The sequence below is a fragment of the Oncorhynchus nerka genome, linkage group LG13, assembly GCF_034236695.1.
Source record: "Oncorhynchus nerka isolate Pitt River linkage group LG13, Oner_Uvic_2.0, whole genome shotgun sequence".
Taxonomy (NCBI): Eukaryota; Metazoa; Chordata; class Actinopteri; order Salmoniformes; family Salmonidae; genus Oncorhynchus; species Oncorhynchus nerka.
This window is the reverse complement of record NC_088408.1, coordinates 72,894,682-72,922,609: the sequence shown is the minus strand read 5'-3', so window position 1 is coordinate 72,922,609 and position 27,928 is coordinate 72,894,682. Positions and strand designations below refer to the sequence as shown.

The window sequence follows — 27,928 nt, the reverse complement described above, 5'->3', positions numbered from 1 at the left end:
GCCACATTGTAGAGTATAAGGACAAATGTTAAAATGGCCTGTTTTTTTAGAGACCTGACATTGACTCTGGTTATAAAAGCAGTAATCAGCAGTCAATTACACATTTTATTTACAGGACTACTTTTCCCACAAATAATGGCAAGCAGAGAGAAAACCCCTATACTGTACAACACAAAATATAGGTTGAAATCACAAAAATAATACAAGCATCTACCTTTCAGCCTTTGTGTTAATACAGTATATATATTTTTTACAATGATCTTAAACCTTCCATCATGCCACAAGTAAGATGATATCTTCTCAGCTCCATACAATGACCAAAGCAGGTGGCAATGGAGATGTGCATTTAGCAAGCTGTTAGAGTTGCAGGCAAAGGACAGGGAGAATCAAGGAGCTGACTCCTGGTCACCTCACACTGACAGTTGCTGAGATCAATCAGACACACCTGCAGGGCGCTGGAATATGGACATTAAAAAGAAGCGGCAAGGTCTTTTGTTCTGACTGTTTGATGTGTCTAGCTGTGCATCTGTTCCCCGAGGGGGCGGGCAGCGGGCTCAGGGGGCCTCCGGGCGGTCCATCAGAGACTTGATCCAGCTGGTACCATTGATGAGCTTGGTAGTGGCAATGATGTACTCTGTGCCACCATCCTCCATCTGAGACAGGAAGCGCAGGGCAGCAACTTCTGCGTAAGTCACCCCTCCCAGAAAGAACACCAGGGTGGTCCTGCTCTCCCCCTGCTGGCCTGTGGGACAGAGTGGGGAGAGAAAACAGTCAAACAGGGTGAAGTTCACAGGGTGCACCACTCTCCAAGGGGGACTCAAGGAGAGTTGGGATATGCACTTTTTTTTACATTTCACACACACAAATAAGCACCCACCAAATTATTAATATTATTACTTAGCAGATTGTTTGTTTTGAAGTGAGGTTACTTTAACCTCAAACTGATATTAAACATGTAAACACAAAAAGAAAGTAAGAGACAGCGCCTCGAGTCAACCCCCATCCACCCATGTCCCCACCCACACACTATTCTCTCAAACTCCGCCCTCTTCCTGCTACAACAGGCTCGTCTATTGTCAGTCTTCCATTATCACCTTTCTAGAACAAAGATATGGCAGACATGTAAAAACAAGTCAACTGTCTAATACCCAAACTCACAGTTCTAATTAACACATTGCATGGTGTAAATAAAAGGCATCTCATTAAATTAATTATCCTCTTGTCAATGAGATGTTCAAACTGACCCTGTAGTCAGCAACGCACAGTTATAACGCTTAAGATGAGGATATTCAACTCCCTGGTCTCTGAAAGGTCAACGGTGCCTTGGCCTCTCCTCTTTCCTACACAAATACATGTACACAAACAATCACCCAAACAGACCCACACTTAACGGTAATGTACAGTTTTGTTCACTGTCTACAATAAATCAACTGCTGCTCGAAGACATTTGGCACGGCAGGGACAAAGCCAGCTCTTATCTACAGCCAGCAGATTACCACACAGGTCATCATTCACCCAGCCTTTCAATAGCTCAGCTTGTTGTGCAAAGAGAGCAACCTGCTGCCTTGGTCTCCTGCTGTCCTTACGTTTCTTATGGAGACCAGCAGGCAGCTGTTGTCTCTCCTCAAAGTGTGGACCAGGGAGCATCTTCAGAACTTCCTCGATGCTGCGCCAGCCGGGCCTGGCCAACACCTGGGTCAGACGGATGCTGAGAGGAGCATAACCACTGTACACATAGGAGATGTCATTGGGGTTCTGGAGGAAGATGACACATACACAAGCTGGGTATCAGTACAGACAATACTACATACAAATCCCACTCTCACAGTTGGAGAAAAAAAGTATGCACGTGAGTTTTGGTAAGGTTGTTACATTTGGTTAATGCTTTGAGCGTTTTTTCTCAACTTGCTTAACAAAAACAACCCAACTCCATTATTTTGCAAATACAAAGCAATGACCAAATTGTCACTGCAATAATAACAGTGTTATTACACAGGTGTAAGTGTTACCCTCCCCCTCCCAGACTACATGAGATTCATTCACCTGTTCGTTGGCATCCTCCATCCAAAGTTTGAGTGTCTTCCTGATGGTGGGGTAGTTATTCCTGGTGCTTGTCTGGGGCTTCAGAAGACCTGTCTTCTCCAGGTTGTTGAGGGTAAGCATGTGTTCATATCCATAGGTCTAGAGAAAACAGCACAGGTCAATCATGTTGCCACAGTAGCTCTCATCACACCTTCAAATGACCATCACTAGTATTAAAACACTGACTTATTGTAATGTAATCAGAAAAAAATGCACCTGCAGGATCTCTCTCTTGTAGTAGTCCAATATCTTCTGCTTGAGGCCATTGTTGCAGACTGACTGCATACAGACCAGCCGCAAGATTTTGATCAGAGGATCCTTCTGGGCAATACAGTCCTCAATATATGTGTTAACCTGGACAATGGGAACAAGGGTCGGTTGGTCAGAAAGCCTAGACATGAGCACACACATACACACAGGGACCAAGCAAAACATTCTGTTTATAGTGAGGGCAGCGTCAAATATTATCAGAGCCAACCTCATCCACACTACAATCTACAAAGCATTGAAAACCTTGTGTACCTTGTCTGTGTCAACTCCAGTCATAAACTCCTGCTCCACTGTCAGGTTATCAAAGAAGGCCTCTGAGGCTGAATCAGAGTGAGAGAGAAAGAGAGAGAATATCCATTTACCTCTTTCAACAAGTATCAACAGTAGTCTTTCTCTAAACGATATGCCACACATTTGACCAAGTCAACTACATTAAATGTCACCAAGATCAGATTGTATCAGTTTTTTAGGGTGAAGGGCAGGAAGAAAGACAGATTAAGACAGAAGGAAGGGATGAGGAATGGAGAGTTGTTAGTTGGACATGAAAGGAGAAGGAGTAAAGGCTGTTCTTCTCACTGGTGATGTCCTTAATGAGTTCAGCTATGGAGGTGTGATTGGCCAGCGAGCTCCGTGCTGCCTGCATGTGGGGCAGCTGGGACACAAACTGCTTTATCTCGCCAACTGTTTTGGCATTATGTCGCTCCTGCGAGACAAATCAACAAACTAACATTAACACTGGAAAAAAAGAGACTGTAGTGTTATGTACAGATGTGAAATGTGAGAGCCGGTTGAGGGATTATTAAAATCCCCTAGGAAATTACAAAAAATCTACTAACTAAACTCAATGTAAATATGTGGAAATGATTTCAGATTAAACATACAGTATGGAATGCTGCCATGTAGGCATAACAGTAGTAAGAAATGGTTTGTTGCCTAGAGAACAGCGGATGCTCTCACTGATATGCTGATTCATCAAACTAGAGAAAATGAACTTTGATTGGGAACAGGTCTGGGCAATACAGAAATGTAAAAATACATAAACTGAAACACCCACAGGTGTGGGACTTCAGTCTAATTATCAAATGCAAAGCATCCAGTGACAGTTATGATGCCAAAAGTGTAGGCCTGTAGGGGATGCATAACAAATCATCAGTGGGAGATTACGCATGAACTAAACACAGTTGCTTTGATCTGCCACTCCTTTATCGTAAAAAGGGTGTTTAATGTCTTGATCGATAATACTAATTGTCAGTTGGCTTTACTTTTTGCCATTGGAAAACCACCTCCTGAAAAGTCTACCTGGCACATAGAAGGTAATCAATAAGAACACAAATTTATATGATTAGAGAAAACGGTAGCTAATGTAATTGAGCGGTCTGACATTAGGATTGATCTGAGATTGTAATCCCCAGTTTGTGAAGTGACATTTATAACATTAACAAAGTGATTTGGATCAAATTAGACATGAGTGGTAACAAGGAGTGTCTGTCTGTGTGCATGGATGAAGCCAACCTCAAAGGCAGCAGAGATGATCTTGGCCTTCTTGCTCAGTGCAGCCCCTATGGCGTTGAAGTTTTTGTCCCGTATCTCTGCATACAGCTCCTCCGCTGAGTTGAGCTGCATCTTCTTGGGCTCCGTGGGCAGGTCTTTACCCACCTCACCCTGCTTCTTTTGGGCAGCAAACTTCTCCGGAGGCAACTTTGCATAACCTGTTTGCAGACGCATGCGCACAGAATAGATAAACAAGCACACAAAGGTCCAAAACCACATACACAAATCAACAGAGATCCCTCAAGATGTCTTTACGTCAATCAATGTGATTAAATTTGTCTGTATTTAGCTTGCATTGTGTTTCCGTGCATTAACAGAGGCCCATCCTCACCGTTGGTGATTCCATAAACTTCGTCAATGAGGCCCTCATAGGTGAGCTGTGTGGCCAGAGGGGTAAGCAGGTCTATGTTGCGGTCCAGCAGCAGCAGTGAGTCAAACACAGGCAGGATCTGAGTCTGACTGCCAGCAAACTCCCTCTTCATCCTAAGCATCATATTAGCTACATGCTGCACATGGAGAAGAAATCAGGGTTTAATTTCTAACACAATTAAAGCATTAATTTACACTCTTCATAATCAGATTACTTTTATGAGTAACGGAGTAAAGTAGCATGTTACTTTTTCAAATTGGGTAATATTATTACAGTTACTTTGTCAAACAACACGCTACTTTCAGAATCATATCTCTACCGGGCATGTGCTTTCATGATCCGATCTCGACTTGTTTCCTCATTTAGTTCTCGAGCAAGTCGAGAACGGCTGCTTGGAGAAATGTCATCACAGCTGCTGGCCATAGAAACATAGAGGGCACATCTCTGAAATTTGCCATCAATTGGTTCTGTGATAGCAAAGCCCATAGTTGGCTTTCCCATATAGTGACAAGTGTATACCCTCTATACATCTCTATGGGTCTATGTACGTGCGGTCTATAACCAGAACCTGTGACTTAAGAGAAAGATTTTGAATGAAAAGATAGGAAATCTGTACAGATTTGCGAAAAGTGCAAATCAGTCCCAGAACAGCAGCAAATGACCTTGTGAAGATGCTGGAGAAAATAGGTACAAAAGTATCTATATCCACAGTAAAACAAGTCCTATATCGACATACCCTGAAAGGCCGCTCAGCAAGGAAGAAGCCACTCCTCCAAAACCGCCATAAAAAAGCCAGACTACGGTTTGCAACTGCAGATGGGGACAAAGATCGTAATTTTGGGAGAAATGTCCTCTGGTATGATGAAACAAAAATAGAACTGTTTGGCCATAATGATCATCGTTATGTTTGAAGGAAAATGGGGGAGGTTTGCAAGTCTAAGAACACCATCCCAACCGTGAAGCACGGGGGTGGCAGCATCATGTTGTGGGGGTACTTTGCTGCAGGAGGGACTGGTGCACTTCACAAAATAGATGGCATCATGAGGACTGAAAATTATGTGGATATATTGAAGAAACATCTCAAGACATCACTCAGGAAGTTAAAGCTTGGTCACAAACGAGTCTTCCAAATGGATAAGGACCCCAAGCATACTTCCAAAGTTGTGTCAAAATGGCTTAAGGACAACATAGTCAAGGTATTGGAGTGGCCATCACAAAGCCCTGACCTCAACCCTATAGAACATTTGTGGGCAGAACTGAAAGTGTGCGAGCAAGGAGGCCTACAAACCTGACTCCATTACACCAGCTCTGTCAGGAGGAATGGGCCAAAATTCACCCAACTTATTGTTGAAGCTTGTGGAAGGCTACCCGAAAAGTTTGACCCAAGTTAAACAATTTAAAGACAATGCTACCAAATACTAATTGAGTGTATGTAAACCTCTGACCCACTGGGAATGTGATGAAAGAAATAAAAGCTGAAAGAAATAATTCTCTCTACTATTATTCTGACATTTCACATTCTTAAAATAAAGTGGTGATCCTAACTGACTTAAGACAGTGAACTTTTACTAGGATTAAATGTCAGGAATTGTGAAAAACTGAGTTTAAATGTATTTGGTGTATATAAACTTCCAACTGTACATTCAAGCAGCATATTAAACTGGGATAACATTGTAGGTTACATCGGCAAGTACACAAACATTTGCCAGGGCATATTATTTATTTATAAATCTGATTAGCTTCCCACATCGCCATGTGAAATAATCAACTTCAAAATCATTTTACTGTTCAAACAGTAAACCAACAACATTGTAGCCTTATTAGAATCCCTCAAAAATGTTTTTGTTTAGAAGTCATTATTCTAGGCTATTTTGAAATGCAAAAACAGATAGCTTGTTTTTCTCCATGACTAAAAGTCATGACATTCTATTTTTAGCTGATATGAGAGTTAATACATTGAAGCAGCATATCAAATTAGGATAATGTTGTAGGTACCGGCAAGTATAAGAATATTTGCCAGGGTATATTTAATTATACATCTGATTATTTCACATGGCGATGTGGGAAGCTAATCAACTTCAAAATCCCTTCAACTTCAAGATTGCGGTCTTAGTTTAGCTTGGCATTAAATAAGTGGTCTATTTTGCATTGATAACCAAATATAATCTCAGTGACTCTTCAAACAATAAACCAATCAACATTGTAGCCTTATTAGAATCCCCCACAAATGTATTTTGTTAAGAAGTAATAACTACCTGATTGACTACCTAAAAACAGCCCCAAGCCCTGTCCTTTATTTTTCTCCATGAGCAGAAATGATTGCATTCTATTTTTAGCTGATATGGGAAGTAATATATTCAAGCAGCATATTAAACTGGGATAATGTAGGTTACACTAGCAGGTATAAGAATACTTGACAGGGCATATTATTTCATTATAAATCTGATTATTTCACATGGTGGAGATATTGGAAGCTAAAAGGCTAGCTTGCTGTCTTTTTAGCTAGCTAGCAAGCTGCTATTGGAGTAGCTTATAGCCAACTGGTAGTCACAAAATGAGGTAATTTGTAACAAACCTAAACTTTCATTACATGTAGCTCACAAATACGCAGTTGGTTTTCATTGAAATTAGTTAACTGTGGTGATGAAGTTTCACACGTGAATTTTCTTTGCTTTAATGACAAATGGAAGACAACAAGAAAATCTATGCTATCACACCCTTGTGTATGTTACTATTAGGGAGTCTAAAAACACATGGACCAGCGAGGGTATCATGTTACAGAAGGTGCGCGTTGTTCTGACTCCACCCATGAGCATGCACACGTGTAGATTATCTTTGGTAGAGTGTCTAGAAACCTTTACTAAGTAGCCTATCTTTGGTAGAGCGCGTGCGGCTCGCCTTGCTCCCTCCAATAGTCAAACAGAGTTTTGACGAAAGTAATGCAAAGTAATAGATCACATTACTTTCCACACAAATTAATATTGTAGAGTAACGCTTTACTTTTGTTAAATGTAACGAGTAAAATGTAATATATTACTTTCCCAAAAACTAATACCAACACTGGAGCCAATATGGAATTCTAAACCTAATGAAGTCCCAAGTCGTTCCCAATACTCACCCGTGCACACTCCCCTTTCCCAAATATCTGGGGGATGGTCCCATACAGAGCCTGGAGAGTCATAAGGCCCTTGGCGGTGTGGTAAAGACTTGTCTGGTCACTTTCTAGATAGCATTCCTAAAAGAGCCAGGGCACACGGGTTATTACCCCATTATAATACAAATGATAGCTTTGTACCGGAGCCTAACTGGGCCTATACATACACTGGGACATGTGTAGTGTCTTTGTGCCTGTCCTAACCTACCCTGAAGGCCCCCTCAGACTCCATGGAGAGCAAGTCTCCATCATAAGGGATGAGGTCTAGGATGTACTCGTCTATGTTGATGAACGAGCCCAGGACCCCCTGCTCCTTCAGCCGCTGCTCACAGAGCATGCTCCGCCGGGGCACAAACAGGATGTGGAAGTCACGTGGGGAATGCATCTTATCCTCACTGCATGAAAACACATTGAATACAAGAGATGCACTATAAGGGGGAAAGCAAAACCCATCCACACCCACATGCAGTATATACGTATATACATATGAGATGAGTATGTAAACAAAGTGGCATAGTTAAAGTGGCTAGTGATACATGTATTACATAAGGATGCAGTAGATGATATAGAGTACAGTATATACGTATACATATGAGATGAATAATGTAGGGTATGTAAACATTATATTAGGTAGCATTGTTTAAAGTGGCTAGTGATATATTTGACATCATTTCCCATCAATTCCCATTATTAAAGTGGCTGGAGTTGAGTCAGTGTGTTGGCAGCAGCCACTCAATGTTAGTGGTGGCTGTTTAACAGTCTGATGGCCTTGAGATAGAAGCTGTTTTTCAGTCTCTCGGTCCCAGCTTTGATGCACCTGTACTGACCTCACCTTCTGGATGATAGCGGGGTGAACAGGCAGTGGCTCGGGTGGTTGTTGTCCTTGATGATCTTTATGGCCTTCCTGTGACATCGGGTGGTGTAGGTGTCCGGGAGGGCAGGTAGTTTGCCCCCGGTGATGCGTTGTACAGACCTCACTACCCTCTGGAGAGCCTTACGGTTGTGGGCGGAGCAGTTGCCGTACCAGGTGGTGATACAGCCCGACAGGATGCTCTCGATTGTGCATCTGTAGAAGTTTGTGAGTGCTTTTGGTGACAAGCCGAATTTCTTCAGCCTCCTGAGGTTGAAGAGGCGCTGCTGCGCATTCTTCACGATGCTGTCTGTGTGGGTGGACCAATTCAGTTTGTCTGTGATGTGTACGCCGAGGAACTTCCTCATCCTTGTCCTCGTTGTGTAGTATGGGGGCCCCAAAAATGATGAACAAAGGCTTCAAAAACACCCAAATACGTCTATTAGAAACAGTGAGATAATGTGATGTTGACCTTTTTCTTCTTGTCCTTCTTTGGGATTAGGTTGGCGGATCGCATCCAACACCACCACCTACTGTACTGGAGTGTGAGGCCAGTTACAGCTTACCAACATTAAATCCTCTTCATTAGTCCTGTTCCTTCAAGAAAGTGAAATAGCGCCCTAGACACCACCTCCCTCCCCCAATACACCACCCATTCCCCAACCCGGTCTAGCCTCCCTAACCCTTTCACACAATCTCTCCCCATCTACAGTACCAGTCAAAACACATCTCAACATCAACTATTCAGAGGAGACTGCGTGAATCAGGCCTTCATAGTCGAATTGCTGCAAATAAACCACTACTAAAGGACACAAATAAGAAGAGGAGACTTGCTTCAGCCAAGGAACATGAGCAATGGTCATTAGACCGGTGGAAATCTGTTCTTTTGTCTGATGAGTCCAAATGTGAGATTTTTGGTTCCAACCGCCATGAGACTCAGAGTAGGTGAACGGATGATCTCTGCATATGTGGTTACCACCGTGTAGTATGGAGGAGGAAGTGTGATGTGTGGGAGTGCTTTGCTGGTTACACTGTCTGTGATTTATTTAGAATTCAAGGCACACTTAACCAGCATGGCTACCACAGAATTCTGCAGCGAAATATACCATCCCATCTGGTTTGTGCTTAGTGGGACTATCATTTGTTTTTCAACTGGACAATGACCTAACACACCTCCAGGCTGTGTAAGGGCTATTTGACCAAGAAGGAGAGTGATGGAGTGCTGCATCAGATGACCTGGCTTCCACAATCACCCACACTCAACCCAATTGAGATGGTTTGGGTTGAGTTGGACCACAGAGTGAAGGAAAAGCAGCCAACAAGTGCTCAGCATATGTGGGAACTCATTCAAGACTGTTGGAAAATTATTCCAGGTGAAGTTGGTTGAGAGAATGCCAAGAGTGTGCAATGCTGTCTTCAAGGCAAATGGTGGCTACTTTGAAGAATTTAAAATATATTTTTATTTGTTTAACACTTTTTTGGTTGCTACATGATTCCATATGTGTTATTTCATAGTTTTGATGTCTTCACTAGTATTCTACAATGTAGAGATTAGTAAAAAAGAAAAACCATTGAATGAGTAGGTGTCCAAACTTTTGACTGGTACTGTATACAACAGTGTTCATCTATCCAACCCCCAATCACATCCTGCCACTGCCCTCATGAGGTTCAGCACCTTCCTACACTTAATTTCAATATGCCCAACATGTCTCTTCCAAGTAAGCCTCTCACTAAACCACAGAACTAAATAATTAAACTCTGACACCCTACTTATATCTGTATATTTGCATATTTAACCTTCTTCCTAGAAAACACCATAAAGCAGGACTTGACCACAGACATCCTAAACACCCATGTTAAGAGACCAATCTTCCACACCTTCCTCATCACAAATTTTACATTCCCACCTCTGTTCCCCCATCATCAGTATTCCAGGCCATGCACTCACTCCCTGTCCCACATCTAACTGCATGCTTTTCAACTGATCACTGCCCGTACCTGCCCGCCCGTCCAGCATCACTACTCTGTACGGCTCCGACTTAGAATACGTGGATAACTACAAATACCTAGGTGTCTGGTTAGACTGTAAACTCTCCTTCCAGACCCACATTAACATCTCCAATCCAAAATTAAATCTAGAATCGGCTTCCTATTTCACAACAAAGCATCCTTCACTCATGCTGCCAAACATACCCTTGTTAAACTGACCATCCTACCAATCCTCGATGATGTCATTTATAAAATAGCCTCCAACACTCTACTCAACAAATTGGATGTAGTCTATCACAGTGCCATCCGTTTTGTCATCAAAGCCCCATATACTACCCACAACTGCGACCTGTATGCCCTCGTTGGCTGGCCCCCGCTTCATACTCGTCGCCAAACCCACTGGCTCCAGGTCATCTACAAGTCTCTGCTAGGTAAAGCCCCGCCTTATCTCAGCTCACTGGTCACCATAGCAGCACCCATTCGTAGCACGCGCTCCAGCAGGTATATCTCACTAGTCACCCCCAAAGCCAATTCCTGCTTTGGCCGCCTTTTATTCCAGTTCTCTGCTGCCAATGACTGGTACAAAATGCAAAAATCACTGAAGCTGGAGAGTCATATCTCCCTCACTAGCTTTAAGCACCAGCTGTCAGAGCAGCTCACAGATCACTGCACCTGTACATAGCCTATCTGTAAACAGCCATCCAACTACCTCATCCCCATAATGTATTTATTTATCTTGCTGCTTTGCACCCCAGTATCTCTACTTGCACATTCATCTTCTGCACATCTACCATTCCAGTGTTTTGTCATCTATCATCAGGGTGAACAACACCAGACTAACCACACTTCCCTGAGGAGTACCATTGTCCACTTCAAACCGCATTGACAATTCTGACCCCAACCTCACCCGTATAACTCGATCGAACAGGAAGTCCATGATCCAGTTATACAGACGTCCCCAAATGCACTCAACTTGATCAACAACCCTTCCCCCCACATGGTATCGTAAGCTTTCTCAATGTCAAAATACACAACACTCATCACCTCTTATTGTCAGGTCATTAGCTATCTCTGTACTAAATGTCACCAGGGCATCCATGGCAGACCTCCCTCTCCTGAACCTCTACTCTGTGCTACACTCATCAAACCCCTAACTTCCAAGAAATAAATCATCCTACTCACTATCATCTTTTCCCATCAACTTACATATGTTGGATGTCAGCACGATAGGCTGGGATCTTTACATAGTTTTAGGAATGGCAACAACACCGCACGTCTCCGCCCAGCAGGTATCACTGCAGTCCTACACATCTAATTAAACAACCTTAACACTGCTTCCAACACACTGTCCGGTGCATGCTGAAACATCACATAACACATCCTATCTTCTCCAGGAGCAGTCCGCCCGCAGCCCTCCAACGCTATTGTCATCCCAAACATAGAAAACTCTGCATCCATAGCTTCTCCCGACTCGCCTTTTTTCTTTAAAACATCTCTATGCTCCTTTAGCTTCCCTCCCTCTTACGCTCATGACACAGGTGCTCACATCTATGAACAACTGCAAATGCAAAACCTATGACATTTGCCTTTTCTTTCCTTGACACAGCTGTGACGTTTCCTTCTACCAACACTGGAATTGCAGCATTTTTACCCTTCCCCATCATATTTTTTGGGGTCACTACCAATAGTGGAGCAAAATTCCCGCCATGCCTCCCTTTTCTGTCTTAAATCGTTCTTCTGGCCGTCGCACTCTTCTTTTGATTCTCCATGAGATTCCTTCCTGTCAATCCATTCCCTCCGTAGAGCTATATCTGTTTCCTGCACCACCTTTGAGCACTCATCTGTCCACCATGGCACCACCCTCCGTCTTCCTCCCCTGAACGGTCTCATTTGCAGCTGATATAATTACAGACGTTACTGCCTTATCGCACACATCCATTGCACTCATCCACAGACCCCTCCATTGATAACTTTTGTCCTGCCCGCTCACACATGTACTTGAACATCTTCCAGTTAGCTTTCTCAAAGCACCACCTCATGTTATTGCCTCTACTCCGCACACACACCCATATTGACCTTAAGTCGAACTGGAAAATGATCACTCACTACTGTGGTTTCTCTCATCACTTACCATTTACACCTCCCTGCCACAGATACCAATGTCTAGTCTAAGGATGACTCTGTACTCCTCACCACATTGATTCTCATTCCCCTCCCATCATTAACACACACTAATCATAAATTCTTCGACTATACTCCCATTGTTATCTTAATGCGTACTTCCCCATATTTCTTTATGGGCATTAAAAATACCACACCATATTACCTTCCTATCCCTACACGTCCTATCAATCCCTTCTACAGTTGAAGTCGGGAGTTTACATACTCCTTAGCCAAATAAACTGAGTTTTTAAATGTTTCACAATTACTAATATTTAATTCTAGTAAAAATTCCCTGTCTTTAGGTCAGTTAGGATCACCACTTTATTTTAATAATGTGAAATGTCAGAATAATAGTAGAGAGAATTATTTATTTCAGCTTTTATTTCTTTCATCACATTCCCGGTGGGTCAGAAGTTTACATACCAAATACTAATTGAGTGTAGCATTGCCTTTAAATTGTTTAACTTGGGTCAAACGTTTCGGGTAGCCTTCCACAAGCTTCAACAATAAGTTGGGTGAATTTTGGCCCATTCCTCCTGACAGAGCTGGTGTAATGGAGTCAGGTTTGTAGGTATCCTTGCTCGCACATGCTTTTTCTGTTCTGCCCACAAATTCTCGATAGGATTGAGGTCAAGGCTTTGTGATGGCCACTCCAATACCTTGACTTTGTTGTCCTTAAGCCATTTTGCCACAACTTTGGAACTATGCTTGGGGTTATTGTCCATTTGGAAGACCCATTTGTGACCAAGCTCAAACTTCCTGAGTGATGTCCTGAGATGTTGCTTCAATATTCCACACCATTTTCCTCCCTCATGATGGCATCTAATTTTGTGAAGTGCACCAGTCCCTCCTGCAGCAAAGCACCCACACAACATGATGCTGCCACCCCTGTGCTTCACTGTTGGGATGGTGTACTTTGGCTTGCAAGCCTCCCCCATTTTCCTCCAAACATAACGATGGTCATTATGGCCAAACAGTTCCATTTTTTTCTCCATCAGACCAGAGGACATTTCTCCAAAAAGTACAATCTTTATCCCCATGTGCAGTTGCAAACCGTAGTCTAGCTTTTTTTATGGCGGTTTTGGAGAAGTGGCTTCTTTCCTGCTGAGCGGCCTTTCAGGTTATGTCGATATAGGACTTGTTTTACTGTGGCTATAGATACTTTTGTACCGCTTTCCTCCAGCATCTTCACAAGGTCCTTTGCTGTTGTTTTGGGATTGATTTGCACTTTTCCCACCAAAGTATGTTCATCTCTAGGAGACAGAACGCGTCTCCTTCCTGAGCGGTATGACAGCTGCGTGGTCCCATGGTGTTTATACTTGTGTACTATTGTTTGTACAGATGAACGTGGTACCTTCAGGCGTTTGGAAATTGCTCCCAAGGATGAACCAGACTTGTGGAGGTCTACCATTTTTTTCTGAGATCTTGGCTGATTTCTTTTGATTTTCCCATGATGTCAAGCAAAGAGGCACAGAGTTTGAAGGTAGGCCTTGAAATACATCCACAGGTACAACTCCAATTGACTCAAATGATGTCAATTAGCCTATGACATAATTTTCTGGAATTTTCCAAGCTGTTTAAAGGCACAGTCAACTCAGTGTATGTAGACTTCTGACCCACTGGAATTGTGATACAGTAAATTATAAGTGAAATAATCTGTCTGTAAACAATTGTTGGAAAAATTACTTGTGTCATCCACAAAGTAGATGTCCTAACCGACTTGCCAAAACTATAGTTTGTTAACAAGACATTTGTGGAGTGGTTGAAAAACGAGTTTAATGACTCCAACCTAAGTGTAAACTTAGGTTGGAACTTCCGACTTCAACTGTGCTAGCATAAGAGCTTTGCAGGGGTTATAGAAATGAGCTATTACAATTGTTACTTCTTTTCCTACATATTTCTATCCCCACACATTCCAGTATCTCCAATACTTTGTATGTCATCCCCTCTTTAACAAACATAGCACAACCCCTCCCTGACACCTCCACTCTATCACACTGTACCAAACTGAGTCCCGGAATCACAAACTCCAGTTGAGGTTTGAGCCATGCCTCTTGTACACACACTACATCTGGTACTACCTCCATGTCATCTACAAACTTGTTAAACTCCTGCTCGTTAGCGATTAAGCTTCTAGCGGTAAATTGATGGATTGCAAAAACCATACTAAATAGTTTGCTTCTGTAATTCCCAGGAAATCTTTGGCTGCGCGTATCACCACATCTATGCGTGCAGACTTTTTCTTAACCTGATCACTCATATTCATCACAATACACATGAACGCCAAGAAGTCAACCCTGTTAACCACCAACTGATGGACACATTCTGTAGAGACCCCAGTTTGTGCTACTCCCTCACCTCCCCCTGGGATGCTGACCTGATGACATTCTCAGCTATAATATCCATCAGTTCCAGTCTGGGACGAACAAAGAAGATGATATTTTTCACATCAGCAGCAGGAAGACGCCCCCCTTTGAGGGTGAACATCTTCTCCACCTCATGTTCCTGGAAGATATAAAGAAGACAGATCTGTCAACAACCAGCTTGACATATTGCTATTGCTGTAATGTGTGCCTTTGAAAACACAACGATTCATTGTAGCCATTCTGTCCGACTAGCTTATAAAAAAGTCTACACACTGTGTACTTCATTTGAGTCAGTCTTACCTTCAGCAAGGAATATTGTGCTATCAATCCAAAGGGTCCAGTCAGGTATTCATCCCACACAATAGCCTAAGGACAGTCAACAACAATACATTTTAGACACGAGTTCTAAAGTTGAAACTTAAATCAACTGCATCTATTTAGCTACTATGTGGATGACTATGTACCACAACAACCCAATTATTGAGTATGTGGATGATAGCCTAGAATGCTAGCTAGTGTTGAACAGACATTTCGGATTAAAACAAGATAAAAGGGTTTGTAATTTTTTTTACGCTTTAATCCAGGCGTTTTACCTTGCTTCCTGCACATTTGTCCAAAAACTCACGGAGCTCCTTCCGCGCTGCTTCCCTCAAAATGTTTAAATTTACTCTTCCATAGGATAAGTGCGCAGACATTTTTGCTCTGACAGTAGGGAGTATCAGGTGATTGCCAGCGGGTGTGCATCATGTGACCCAACAGCGAACTTCTTTGAGCTATAATAAATATTCTGTCCAAAAGATGGCGCTATATCTCCACAATGAACACCCCAGTTATCCTGGAACTGTGAAGTCAGATGCCGAGAAAGGCATTTAGAGATGGGCGGTCCATTTAAAATGAATAAATAAATTAAAGACAACAAATCGAGGACAACGTGTGGCAATAGTATTAACGATATTCCTCTGACAACACGTTTTGTAGATGACCAGGGCAAGTTTGATGAAGCCTATAAAACACAGACATACAATGTGACCTTTTCATGGGGGGCAGAAACTTCATAATGCTACCCCGACCAGGAGGCGGATCAAATCAATTAAAATAAGGTTCAATGTTAAAAGTCTAGGCTATTGGAAAGTTTTTACTGAAAGTGTTTTGTCTACTTTCATGCAGCTAGTGTAGCCATTCAATTAAATTGTAAGTTGCAAGAAAAATGTAGAACCAAGAAACCAAGACAAATCTAAAGTAGAACCAGGCAAGAGTCCACTTGAGCATCAATGGAGGCTACTTGGATGCAGGGGTCTTCTTCCCAGAGTACCAAGAGCTTACCACAGAGGAGAGAGCCCACACAGGGCGCATTGTGTGGAGATCAGCCCCTAGCGACGGTGTTATAAGGAATTGAAAACGAAGCACCCCTCTTCGCAAAAATATTGCTCGTGACAGGCGTTGCATGCGCAATGAACGGTTTTGCTGTTGATTCCAAGTAGCCTACAGTATAAAATGGGTCCGCGTCATACCCTGACATCTTCCTTCGAGAGAGGGCTGGAATCTCAGGTAGGCTTGCTACGGTTTTCTAACGGTCTGCATCTATTGTGAGCATTAGGCTGTATTTCACGTACTGCACTTCAGTGTGCTTTTATTCAATATCTTTTCAACAACTGCAGTTGCATGAATAAAGGAACATAGTGCACACATATGGGAACTAGCTGATTCTGTCATGAAACATTGATGGAGCGCTCGCTGCGCTTCAGTTTATCTGAATGATCTCAATGAACATTTATTTGAATTCGAAAATTATATAATTATTACATAGAACTATGGTATGCAATATGATGCTATTTCTGTAAAAGGACCCAATGGAACATAGTTTTTATCTACCTTATGAACGTGTTGAAGATGAAACCAAGTAAATAGATAGCATATTATTTTCAGCTCTAACAAAAGCTTTGAATGAGTGAAATTACTTAAATACCAATAGTATGTATACTGTGCCATACAGCCGACTAAACAGTAAGGTACAAGCTTTACTGACGTCATTTTATGTTTAGCATAAACCAATGCTTCTATAAAACTGATATTAGGCTACAGTCTGTCTGTTGTAAAATACAGCGTCATATGTATGCTGATCAATTGGTATAGGCTCATGATTCTTTGACATACTTGAATTTATTATCCATTTCATTCATGAATAATGTGGTCCATTAATAACCACTGATTATGGCAAAGCTTCATGCAGTCTCCATTCCTCCACCAACGTCTCTACACACCCATGTGCCTATGTGCCTCTTCACAATGAGATTGGTGGCAGACAATCTTCAATTCATTCTCTCAGGTCTGGATGATTCCTTGTTGCAGTTGTGATGTGGGACAAGAGCCCTGGTAAGTCATTTGGGAGATGCTGTGGTTGCAGTAAGCTTCCTCTCATCTCATCCCTGGGCGTTGCTGCAGGATTTGAGAGAAACACATCCGTGCTTGATGTGCCTCCACTCCAGACCTGACTCAGGCATATTGATTCTAAATGATTGCTTCAAGTCTATGACAAGAGTTGGGGATGGTGGTATTGGGAGTACTATCATCATTTCAGGTTCTCTCGGTATAGTCAGTGTTTCGCCTCGAGTATTCCCTAAATTTGATTTGCCTGAATAATGGACCACAGGACCAGTCTATGGTTGGTTTTGGTTTTAACCTCAACATGGCTGTGGTTCAGATACCCCTGGCCCCCCACCCCTGTTCTCAATATGCCCTGAAGAGGAGATTGAGACATCACATACCAAACATCCCCTGACCAATAGAACAATGTCACAACCATAAGGCTTATTTCCTGATGGTTGTGCCATTGTTTTATTGTTGAGGTTAAAACCAAGCATGGACTGGTCCTGTGGTCCATTTACTCAGGGAAGCCTAATCTAGTGAAAATCTAGGCGAAACACTGACTATACTGAGAAACCCTGAAATGACCATCTCAAACTCTCGCCATAGTCCTGAAGCATGGCGATTACATGGGGGAGGGGAGATAAGACTGAATGAACGGCTTCCAATATCTGCAGTTGCCTCCTCTCCCATGAGCAACTACTGTAGCGATTGCTCAACACCCTTGCACCCTCTCGTTCTCTTTCTCTCTCTCTCTGCTTCTCTCTGCTTCTCTCTCTACCATGCTATCTATGTACATCAGCTGCTGTAGAGAAAGAGAATGGAATGGCGAGAGAGGAGGAAAAATGTGACCATGTGTGTCAAGAGACAGGGGTAGTGAGAGGGGGAGGAAAAGATGAGCTTCACACCATATACAGTATACACTGAGTGTACAAAACATTAGGAACATGACAGACTGACCATGTGAATATAGGTGATCCCTTATTGATGTCACCTGTTAAATCCACTTCAATCAGTGTAAATGAAGGGGAGGACACAAGTTAAAGAATAATTTTTTAAGCCTTGAGACCATTGAGACATGGAGGTGTATGTGTGCCATTCAGAGGGTGAATGGGCAAGACAAAATATTTAAGTGCCTTTGAACGGGGTATGGTAGTAGGTGCCAGGCGCACGGGTTTGTGTCAAGAACTGCAACGCTGCTGGGTTTTTCAAGCTCAACAGTTTCCTTTGTGTGTCAAGAATGGTCACCACCCAAATTACATTTGGCAAACTTAACATAATTGAGGGAAGCATTGGAGTCAACATGGGCCAGCATCCCTGTGTAATGCTTTCGACACCTTGTAGAGTACATACCCCAACAAATTGAGGCTGTTCTGAGGGCAACGGGGTAGCACTCCATATTAGGAAGGTGTTCCTAATGTTTGGTATATACAGTATATATACAGTTGAACACACTAATCATAAATTCTTCGACTATACTACTATTGTTATCTTAATGCGTACTTCCCCATATTTCTTTATGGGCATTAAAAACACCACACCATATTACCTTCCTATCCCTACACGTCCCATCAATCCCTTCTACAGTTGAAGTCGGAAGTTTACATACACCTTAGTCAAATACATTTAAACTCAGTTTTTCACAATTCCTGTCATTTAATCCTTTTAAAAATGCCCTGTCTTTAGGTCAGTTAGGATCACCACTTGATTTTAAGAATGTGAAATGTCAGAATAATAGTAGGGAGAATGATTTATTTCAGCTTTTAATTCTTTCATCACATTCCCAGTGGGTCAGAAGTTTACATACACTCAATTAGTATTTGGTAGAATTGACTTTAAATTGTTTCTCTTTGGTCAAATGTTTCAGGTAGCTTTCCACAAGCTTCCCACAATAAGTTGGGTGAATTTTGGCCCATTCCTCCTGACAGAGCTGGTGTAACTGAGTCAGGTTTGTAGGCCTCCTTGGTCACACACACCTTTTCAGTTCTGCCCACACATTTTCTATGGGATTGAGGTCAGGGCTTTGTAATGGCCACTCCAATACCCTGACTTTGTTGTACTTAAGCCATTTTGCCACAACTTTTGTTTCATCAGACTAGAGGACATTTCTCCAAAAAGTACGATCTTTGTCCCCATGTGCAGTTGCAAACTGTAGTCTGGCTTTTTTTATGGCGGTTTTGGAGGAGTGGCTTCTTCTCTCAGAGAGAGAGAGAGAGAGAGACAGAGAGAGAGAGAGGTGGTCATGAAAGAGGTAGAAAAAAAGATTGGAAAAAGACAGATAAGTGCTCTGCAAGCGAACTACATAATTTAAGGCTGGAAGGCAGATGTACCCATATTCCAGTATCTTTGGGTTTGTTTCCTTAGACCATGCTTTCTTAGGGGACTGGTTCTTGTTCGATTCTACTTCTAGGACTGAAGGAAGGCCATCAGGCTGGAGGCATTATTAAGGGTTGAAATTCAGGCTCAGAGTTTTTCCAAGCACACTGGTCATTAGTAATTAGCCATGTGTTTTGTACCCCTATTTATTTTTCCTCTGAATTTAGATTTAACGTGACGCACGCACACATACACTCATGCACACACGCCCCCCCACACACACACAAAAACACACACACACACACACACACACACACACACACACACACATACAGACAGTATTTTATCAATCCGACTTTCTTCTTCTGATCTCCCTGTTACCATGGTCACAGATGGTAAAGGTAGTTCTGTTCCTCTTCTTCATGTTCCTCGGAAATCCATATTTGGGGAAAGATAAAAGCCTGAACTGTATCATATTGTATTTGATTTCTGAGCATGAATTTGTGTATTTTTTTTTACGTACATGACTGCTGTACACAGTTTGTTGATTGGATAGCTATATGACTGGTTATGTGTGTGTTGTGTCTCCATGTCCAAAGGGAGTGAGATGTTTTTCTTTGTACTCCTCTAAGTATCATCAAGGCATGGGATCAGGATCGATTGACAGAGTGGGTTCCCCTGGACACTTGTTATCACAGCTCTCCGAAAGCTACTGTGGTGATGAAGAGAAGGGCCATTGATGAGACAATAACTCCACAGTCCACCCAAAAGAGAGGTTTAGAATCAGAACTGGCCTTATCTATAGCCTGGCTTTGATGAGGGTTGAATCTGTGACAAGTGGCTCACACCCCAATAGAGAGAATCAACTGCAGACTCAGTCCAATAGATAAGATTGTTCTAAAATTAACGGAGGATAACAGGCACTCTTATGTTGCCACTGGCAACCCTTTAGCAGAATAGACAGACCAACCTAAGCTGTGGCGATGGAGAGGACCACTGCTGATCCCACTACATCACCAAGTGGCAGGTCATTAAGACAGTTGGCTCATCAAAAGCCTTTCCTAATGGGGTAATTGTAGAGAGGGAGTGAGTGTTGAGTGGTACTGCCTAAGCGTATCATCAAATCTGTCACCAAGGGGTTTCCCTTGTAATCAAACTGCTGAAACTACCTTTTTTAATCAAAGCGTGTCCTATCACAGGTCATTAAATGTTAAAGAAAAGCTGACTGACAACCTCACCCAAAATGGCCAAACCCATATAAATAAAGAATCAATCTTTGCATGTGGAATCTGTTTTTGGAATTGATAATTGAAGCAGATCGCAATCCCTACCAGTTTGTCAATACACTCTGCTTCAGTGCACAATTGATGTATTCATCATCCTGCTGTACGGTTGTTTGATGGGAGGAAGCTGAGGAGTGAGTACATGCAACACAGTCAGATCGTAACATATCTCCCTGTCTTGTCACATCACTGCAACTTAAGCTGTACCTAAACAGGTTGAACATGAATGTCAGGAGTCAGGACACAACATGTCACATCAAGAGGAATGCCTCAGGGTCAGAATTGAGGCCAACTGAGCAACTTTCATTACAAACAAGCCACTTAAACTTTAACCTAGACACCTGTCCCTCCTATCTGAATAGCTGAATTCTAGATCGTCTTTCGGTGTATGTTTTTAAAATGTATTTAAACTTTATTTGTTGATTAAGGTTAAACTGACTTGGCTAGTTAAATTAAGGTTAAATCAAATAAAATAAACATTTAACTAGGTTAGTCTCCTTGAGATGAAAATCTTTTTTCAAGAGAGACCTGTGGGTGCGAGGGGGCTCTTTGTTTGCAAACAGGGATCTGTTGAAAAACACTCAGGGACATGGTACCTGCTAGTTTTCTGGCGGGGCCAGAGGGAGTGTCAGATAGCCAGCAGCTGAAGTGTGCCAGCTCCTCATGGCTGATTTCCAGCAGAACAGCCGGGGGCCCACCAGAGGCATCGCCATTATCCTCAGAGAGACAATAAAGACAGAAAGGCATGCGATTCTATTTCCCTCCTCCACTTAGGCATCGTACAAACATGTCTAGTTTAATAGCCATATTTCAAGGCTTGTGAGTAACAATATAAGCCATGAGATTTTGACATTGAAAGATGCGTGGTTTAATGTAATGCCCCATGCACATCTGATTATGCCTGTCTTCCTGAGATGGAGAGAGGTAGTGAGGAAATGAGTGGAAAATGACTCGCAACTCTAGTTTAATCTCCACGTCCCTCTTCTCACTTCTGGGGTACGGCAAGGATGAGTCACCAGACTATGAGCTGAGAGCACATGAGGGACGAGGAGCCCATCCTGAAATATAATCAGGTGGATGCTGCCTTTATGATGAATGATGTCTGTATAATGCTTGCATTTTCAGGTTACCAAAGTCAAGATTGCAATTGTTCAATGACTCAATTTAAATTGGCCTACACATGCAACATATAATGTTGGAATTTAATAGATTTTTGCTGAAGATGCCTGTAGATTTGTATTTGTTTTCATCATGCTAAGATACCATAGGTACAATTGCATCCTATTTATGTGTGAAGTGTTGTTTGTACAGTATGTGTGTGAGTGTGTACTTATCATTTGTATGTGTTTGTGTGCCAACCCTCTCCAGTCCCCTCTCTCATTGGCTTTATTTGGATGAAATTGCCATGTCTGCAGGGTAGCGACAGCGCAAGTGCTTGTTGGTCACAGGAGGGTCTTTCCTGTTTGTTACCCAAAGGGTCTGAATTTGGAAATATGCCTCCCTAGTGGAAGTGGTGGTGGCTGTGAGACCTAGGGAGGGCCATCCTCTCTCATCCGAAGAGAGGTGAAGCCGCCTCTTTGTTCCTCACAGATGGCCACACAGATGGTCCCTGCTGACCCGTTCATATGACTGAAAACAGGGCTAATACTGTATGGCACATTTCCATACAGGATTTACCCCAGTGCTTTACCCAAAAGGCTGAAATTTTCCATCTACGCAAGTCGGAAGACTTGTCTCACTGGGCCATGGCTCTGGCGGATATGCTCTCACTTGGAGCCAAAGTCAGGCCTCTTGTATTTTTCTGATGACATTTACATAAAAATGGCTAACTGTGAACTTTAACAGCTTCTCACAAAGCAACTGTTTTGATTATGCAGAGGTTGTTGATTCTGCTCCTTTTATTTTCATTTATTTAATTGAATCTTTATTTAACTAGGCAAGTCAGTTCAGAACAAATTATCTACAATGACTCTCTTCACAAGTCTCAGTGTCAGCCCTAGCTATGGAAACACTATTTCCCTATTATAACATTTGGGTGTATACAGTACACTAGTGTAACACTGGTGGTACGGTCGAAGAGCACCATATGTGACATGTACTGTATGTCCTAGACCTGGAAGAGCCCCTCCGCTCCGCTAAACCACAGCCACATCTCTCATCAACTGGCATACCAACAGGCTCCCAAAAGAAGCCCCTTTCCTGTCCTCCCCCATCCCTCCTTCCTGCCAAGCTCTCCTTTATCGCATCATCTCCTTCTTCCTTTCCCCCCAGAGCCCACTGTACGTGTTCAGACACACAATGTCTTGCAGATAGAGTAATGAATAACTAAAGTGCACACTAAGGCCTTAAAAAGGAGAAAGAGAACCTCCTTCACTGGAGTGAGGAGCAGTGGAGGATGGGGTGGGAGTTGTAAATAATTAAGAAATGCTGAGCGAAGTTTTCGTCCTGCAGTAGAGGCTTACTTGGTGCAGTGCTTTACAGTTCTGTCCATATGTAGGCCTCAGGGTTGCTATCTCACCATCTCACCCCCCTCTCCTGCTTGGCTGACGGAGAATGGGCCTTTCATTCAAACCAATGGCCTCCCCAGTCCCCTGCCCATTTCCCCAGAACACATTAACGCCAGAAGCACTATTTGATCCCAATGACAAAGATACAATTTTGGAATGCGGCGTTTCATCGGTTATAATGAGAAAGTTGATTAGATTTAAGGATAACATAGGGAGTGGAAGTTAGAGGATGAATGAGCCAAAGTGAGTATGAGCATGGGAGAGCGACTCTGACCATGTAAATCATTCATCAAACCTCATAAAAATATTCAAAATGTAATTTCAGCATCAAGTAATGGATGTTCGTTATAACCACATTCAGTTGCCAAACACTGAAGATAAAAATTCCACAAATAGAGTTGTTCTACATGTCGGAGGGGCATGTTCGTTCCACATGTTGTTATATGAAATTGTTTAATTGATAATCTGATAGTTAGGAAAGCCCAAAGATAAGCTTCCCAAACAGAAACCACTGCTTTGTTGAAAAGTAAGAAAAAGGTTATTTCAGAGTACCTTTCAAGGAAATACCATGACTGATATACAAACACTTCTGTAAAGATGGCTTTTTAAAGATTGGCTGCATCAGCCCATTGCCCGTTGGATGCTTCAGTGCTTCTTATCACTGAATTATAATTATGTTTTTCGCCAGAAACTTTCATATTCATATTCTGAAATGGAAATGTTCATTTCCATGAACGGAGCATTTGGGTCTTTATATACAACGTGTGTGAGGGCAAACAAGACAAGGAGTGGAAGGGCTGTATTCTAGCCGCTCTGGGCTTCTTCCACTCTCTTTTTTTGAAAATATTTTTTTATTTTGAAATTTTACCCCATTTTCGTGGTATCCAGTAGTTACTATCTTGTCTCATCGCTACAACTCCCGTACGGGCTCGGGAGAGACGAAGGTCGAAAGCCAAGCGTCCTCCGAAACACAACCCGAAACACAACTGCTTCTTAACACAGTGCGCATCCAACCCAGAAGCCAGCCGCACCACATGTGTCGGAGGAAACACCATGCACCTGGCGACCTTGGTTAGCGTGCACTGCGCCCGGCCCACCACAGGAGTCGCTGGTGCGCGATGAGACAAGGATATCCCTACCGGCCAAACCCTCCCTAACCCGGACGACGCTAGGCCAATAGTGCGTCGCCCCACGGACCTCCCGGTCACGGCCGGCTACGACAGAGCCTGGGCGTGAACCCAGAGTCTCTGGTGGCACAGCTAGCGCTGCGATGCAGTGCCTTAGACCACTGCGCCACCCGGGAGGCCCATTGTTGCACACCCCAGGAGTCTTGATTACCTCCCACCTACCCACACAGATCAGTGATGCCAAAGGCTCTGGTCCAGGACCCCACTACCAAGCATCTCTGCAGCTGCGCTTACTACTGCCAACAGACTCTTTGGCTAAAAGCGTGTGCTTTTTGTTAATGTAGAGAATCAGTCCGACTGTGCTGAAACCAGCAAGAATATTGCTGTAACCACCCCAATAAAACATTCCTACCCTGTCCACTGTAACATGCAGAATGGTACGGTTCGGTTTGATAGTGGGAAAAAGGTTTAATAAGGGGTGGGCTTGGGGGACTTGTCAGCACTGTTACACACAAGTGGTCTTTACAGGGAAACATCCTGTGCCAACCAATCAGTGTGTTTTTTTCCTAATGGCTTTTGTTAGTCCTCTGCTAACATTATTTCCAGGTTTTTATGGCTAAAAGGCCAGCTCAGCTCAGCATAAGGAGGGTGTGGTTGACAGAGGCAGAGCAGAGGCACAAGCCCTTCAGCAGCTGGTTCTGTGGTAGACTTACTGAAGACTCTGGGAGCATGGTGGTCCTTTCTTAGCATATTGCAACTTAATGGCAGAAATGTAATATTTCATGTGGGAAAGTGTGCTTTTGTGCTTCTCACATCAACATCTATTGTGTGTGTAATGTAAATTAACTTATGGTTATAGTGTGATTCTTGGTGGAATGATGACACAAAGCCCCTTGAACAGAAGAGTGATTAATGCATCAACTTGCCATCAATACCTCTCAAAAGGGATTGGCTGTGGAGCTCAGCAGTACAGCCCTTTTTTGTCACATCAACCCTCAGGGAGTCAACAACAGCCAATGGCAAGCCATGTAGGTAGGTGGGTGGTGGCTGGCGGCTGTAGCAGCAGTGCCCTGAAGCCGGACACAGGCTTTTTCAAGCTCCACCCCTAAATAACTTTCAATTCTGTGAGTCACAATAGGAACACTACCCCGATGAATGATTAATTAAACTAAAACCAATCGTGGGAGTTTGCATTGATCTCAGAGTCTCATTAACCCACTTAAGGCATTTCTCTCTTGTCTCAGAGCAGGGCAGAGGAATTATTATGCTGGAAATTCAGTGCAGAAGGACTCCTGTAATGGTGTATCTCCATTAAAAATGATATAAAGGTGGGACATAACCCAGTGCCATTTGGAAATGAAAGGAAGTGATTGTGGTCATAATGGTCTTGATATTGTGCTGTGTGCTGTAATAAAAAGATGCAAGGTAGTCAGCTCCCTGTTATGAGAGAGAGAGAGACAGAGAGAGAGAGACAGAGTGAGAGAGAGAGACAGAGACAGAGAGAGACAGAGAGAGAGAGAGAGAGAGAGAGAGAGAGAGAGAGAGAGAGAGAGAGAGAGAGAGACAGAGAGAGAGAGAGAGAGAGAGAGACAGAGAGAGAGAGAGAGAGAGAGAGAGAGAGAGAGAGAGTGTGTCTTGGCAGAGCGGTGTGTCCATTGCAGTCAGAGCTTCAGTAATGGTACTTACTGTATGATGTATCTCAAAAATCCTCTCATGGCTCACCCTCCCCAGTTTTTAAAGATCAAAGCAAGTTTTATAGTCAGTGTCCAATTCATACTACAATGGGAGGGAGCAAGCTAGTCATTCTATACCTAGTAGAGTTTGACATCTTTTTTCCCCCTTTGTTTTACAGCTGTACATTCAAGTAGTTCAGGAACACCATTGGAACATTGCTGGAAACACGTTTTATCTCTCCCCTGCGAACAGGTTGGGTTGGAGGGGACGTGAGGCTGAGCTCCTAAATGACACACACTAGTAGGCCTATGGACTATCCTGTTAGTCACTTTGAGTCACAGGTTTCTAAATGGGTCCTTTCCACCCCTGTATGAGGGGATGAGTGATGTTAATGACGAAGGAGACAACGATGTTGGTGCTCAGGTTTCCTCCATGTCTCCGCCTCTCTTTCTCCTCCCCCATCTCACCCTCTGTCTTCCATTATTATTTTCTGGCACAGCTTCACATGGTTCTGCATGGTTGTTTCTCCTGTCCCCGGGCACCGCTGTGCTGTGCAGTGCGCAGTGCTGGCTCTCAGACCCCCGTCATTTGGAAAAATGCAGGAGAAAATGCCAGCTTCTTCTCAAGGCACAATACACTGACTCACTTGAATGAGATGAATGAATGGCGAGCTGGTTGACTCTCCAACACTGAATGAGATGAATAAATGACGAGCTGGTTGACTCTCCAACACTGAATGAGATGAATGAATGGCGAGCTGGTTGACTCTCCAACACTGAATGAGATGAATAAATGACGAGCTGGTTGACTCTCCAACACTGAATGAGATGAATGAATGGCGAGCTGGTTGACTCTCCAACACTGAATGAGATGAATAAATGACGAGCTGGTTGACTCTCCAACACTGAATGAGATGAATGAATGGCGAGCTGGTTGACTCTCCAACACTGAATGAGATGAATAAATGACGAGCTGGTTGACTCTCCAACACTGAATGAGATGAATAAATGACGAGCTGGTTGACTCTCCAACACTGAATGAGATGAATGAATGGCGAGCTGGTTGACTCTCCAACACTGAATGAGATGAATGAATGGTGAGCTGGTTGACTAACACTGAATGAGATGAATGAATGGCTAGCTGGTTGACTCTCCAACACTGAATGAGATGAATAAATGACGAGCTGGTTGACTCTCCAACACTGAATGAGATGAATGAATGGCGAGCTGGTTGACTAACACTGAATGAGATGAATGAATGGCGAGCTGGTTTACTCTCCAACACTGAATGAGGGTCATAGTAAAGATGATGCAGACTAAGTGCCAACCCTTGCATCATACTTATTGAGTGACTAATTTAAAGAGAAAGCTGTTGAAGGCTGTTGACCAGCATGTCGTGTCCTTTCTCTGAATCAGTCCCCTGAAGGTCTCTGCTAATGAGCTCCGTGTAGCCAACACTGACAGGAAACCTACTTCAGCTGAGGCGTTTTCTCTTGCACACTCACCCCAGTGACGCAACAGTGTCTATCTGCAGCGATACAAAGCTTTGTCTGGGTGAGAGCTGCTCGTCCAGTGTCTGTGTAGTGTATGTCTGAGTATCTCTCCACCTCTGCTCCCCCTCCTCTCCTCTCTCTCTATCTGCCTCCCCAGGATAACCATCCTGAACAAAAGAGGATGATTCATTTTGCGTGCAGTAAAGGAGAATCATAGTTGTGAGACTCAGCCTATGGGGTTTATACAGTGTTATACATTTATGTTGTTCCCTTCGCGAGCTGGACAGTGGGAAATAATGAATGAATGCCAGGTGCACTTACTGTAGTCTACATTTGCATAGTGTGACAGGTTCCAGGCTAATACAATAAG

At 43.1% G+C, this 27,928-nt stretch overlaps 1 protein-coding gene across 5 annotated transcripts; it reads right to left on the bottom strand.

Annotated features, from left to right (window-relative positions):
• Positions 1 to 92: 92 nt before the first annotated feature.
• On the bottom strand, positions 93 to 15,526 carry LOC115140059 (vacuolar protein sorting-associated protein 33A). 5 transcript variants are annotated; one of them, XM_029678108.2, is made up of 13 exons: positions 15,389 to 15,526; positions 15,096 to 15,161; positions 14,807 to 14,934; positions 7,636 to 7,822; positions 7,392 to 7,508; positions 4,235 to 4,409; positions 3,865 to 4,061; positions 2,929 to 3,055; positions 2,605 to 2,672; positions 2,299 to 2,436; positions 2,044 to 2,181; positions 1,587 to 1,755; positions 93 to 742 (listed from the first exon to the last, which is right to left on the bottom strand). In XM_029678108.2, exons 1-13 carry the CDS (start codon positions 15,488 to 15,490, stop codon positions 555 to 557), a joined length of 1,800 nt encoding a protein of 599 aa, XP_029533968.1. In that variant the 5' UTR covers positions 15,491 to 15,526; the 3' UTR covers positions 93 to 554. The 5 variants fall into 5 exon arrangements, with proteins under 5 accessions (XP_029533968.1, XP_029533969.1, XP_064882718.1 ...); XM_065026647.1 differs by lacking the exons at positions 14,807 to 14,934; positions 15,096 to 15,161; positions 15,389 to 15,526 and adding exons at positions 1,245 to 1,340; positions 8,260 to 13,710 and having other exon boundaries at positions 655 to 742; XM_029678109.2 differs by lacking the exons at positions 15,096 to 15,161; positions 15,389 to 15,526 and having other exon boundaries at positions 14,788 to 14,859.
• Positions 15,527 to 27,928: the final 12,402 nt, after the last annotated feature.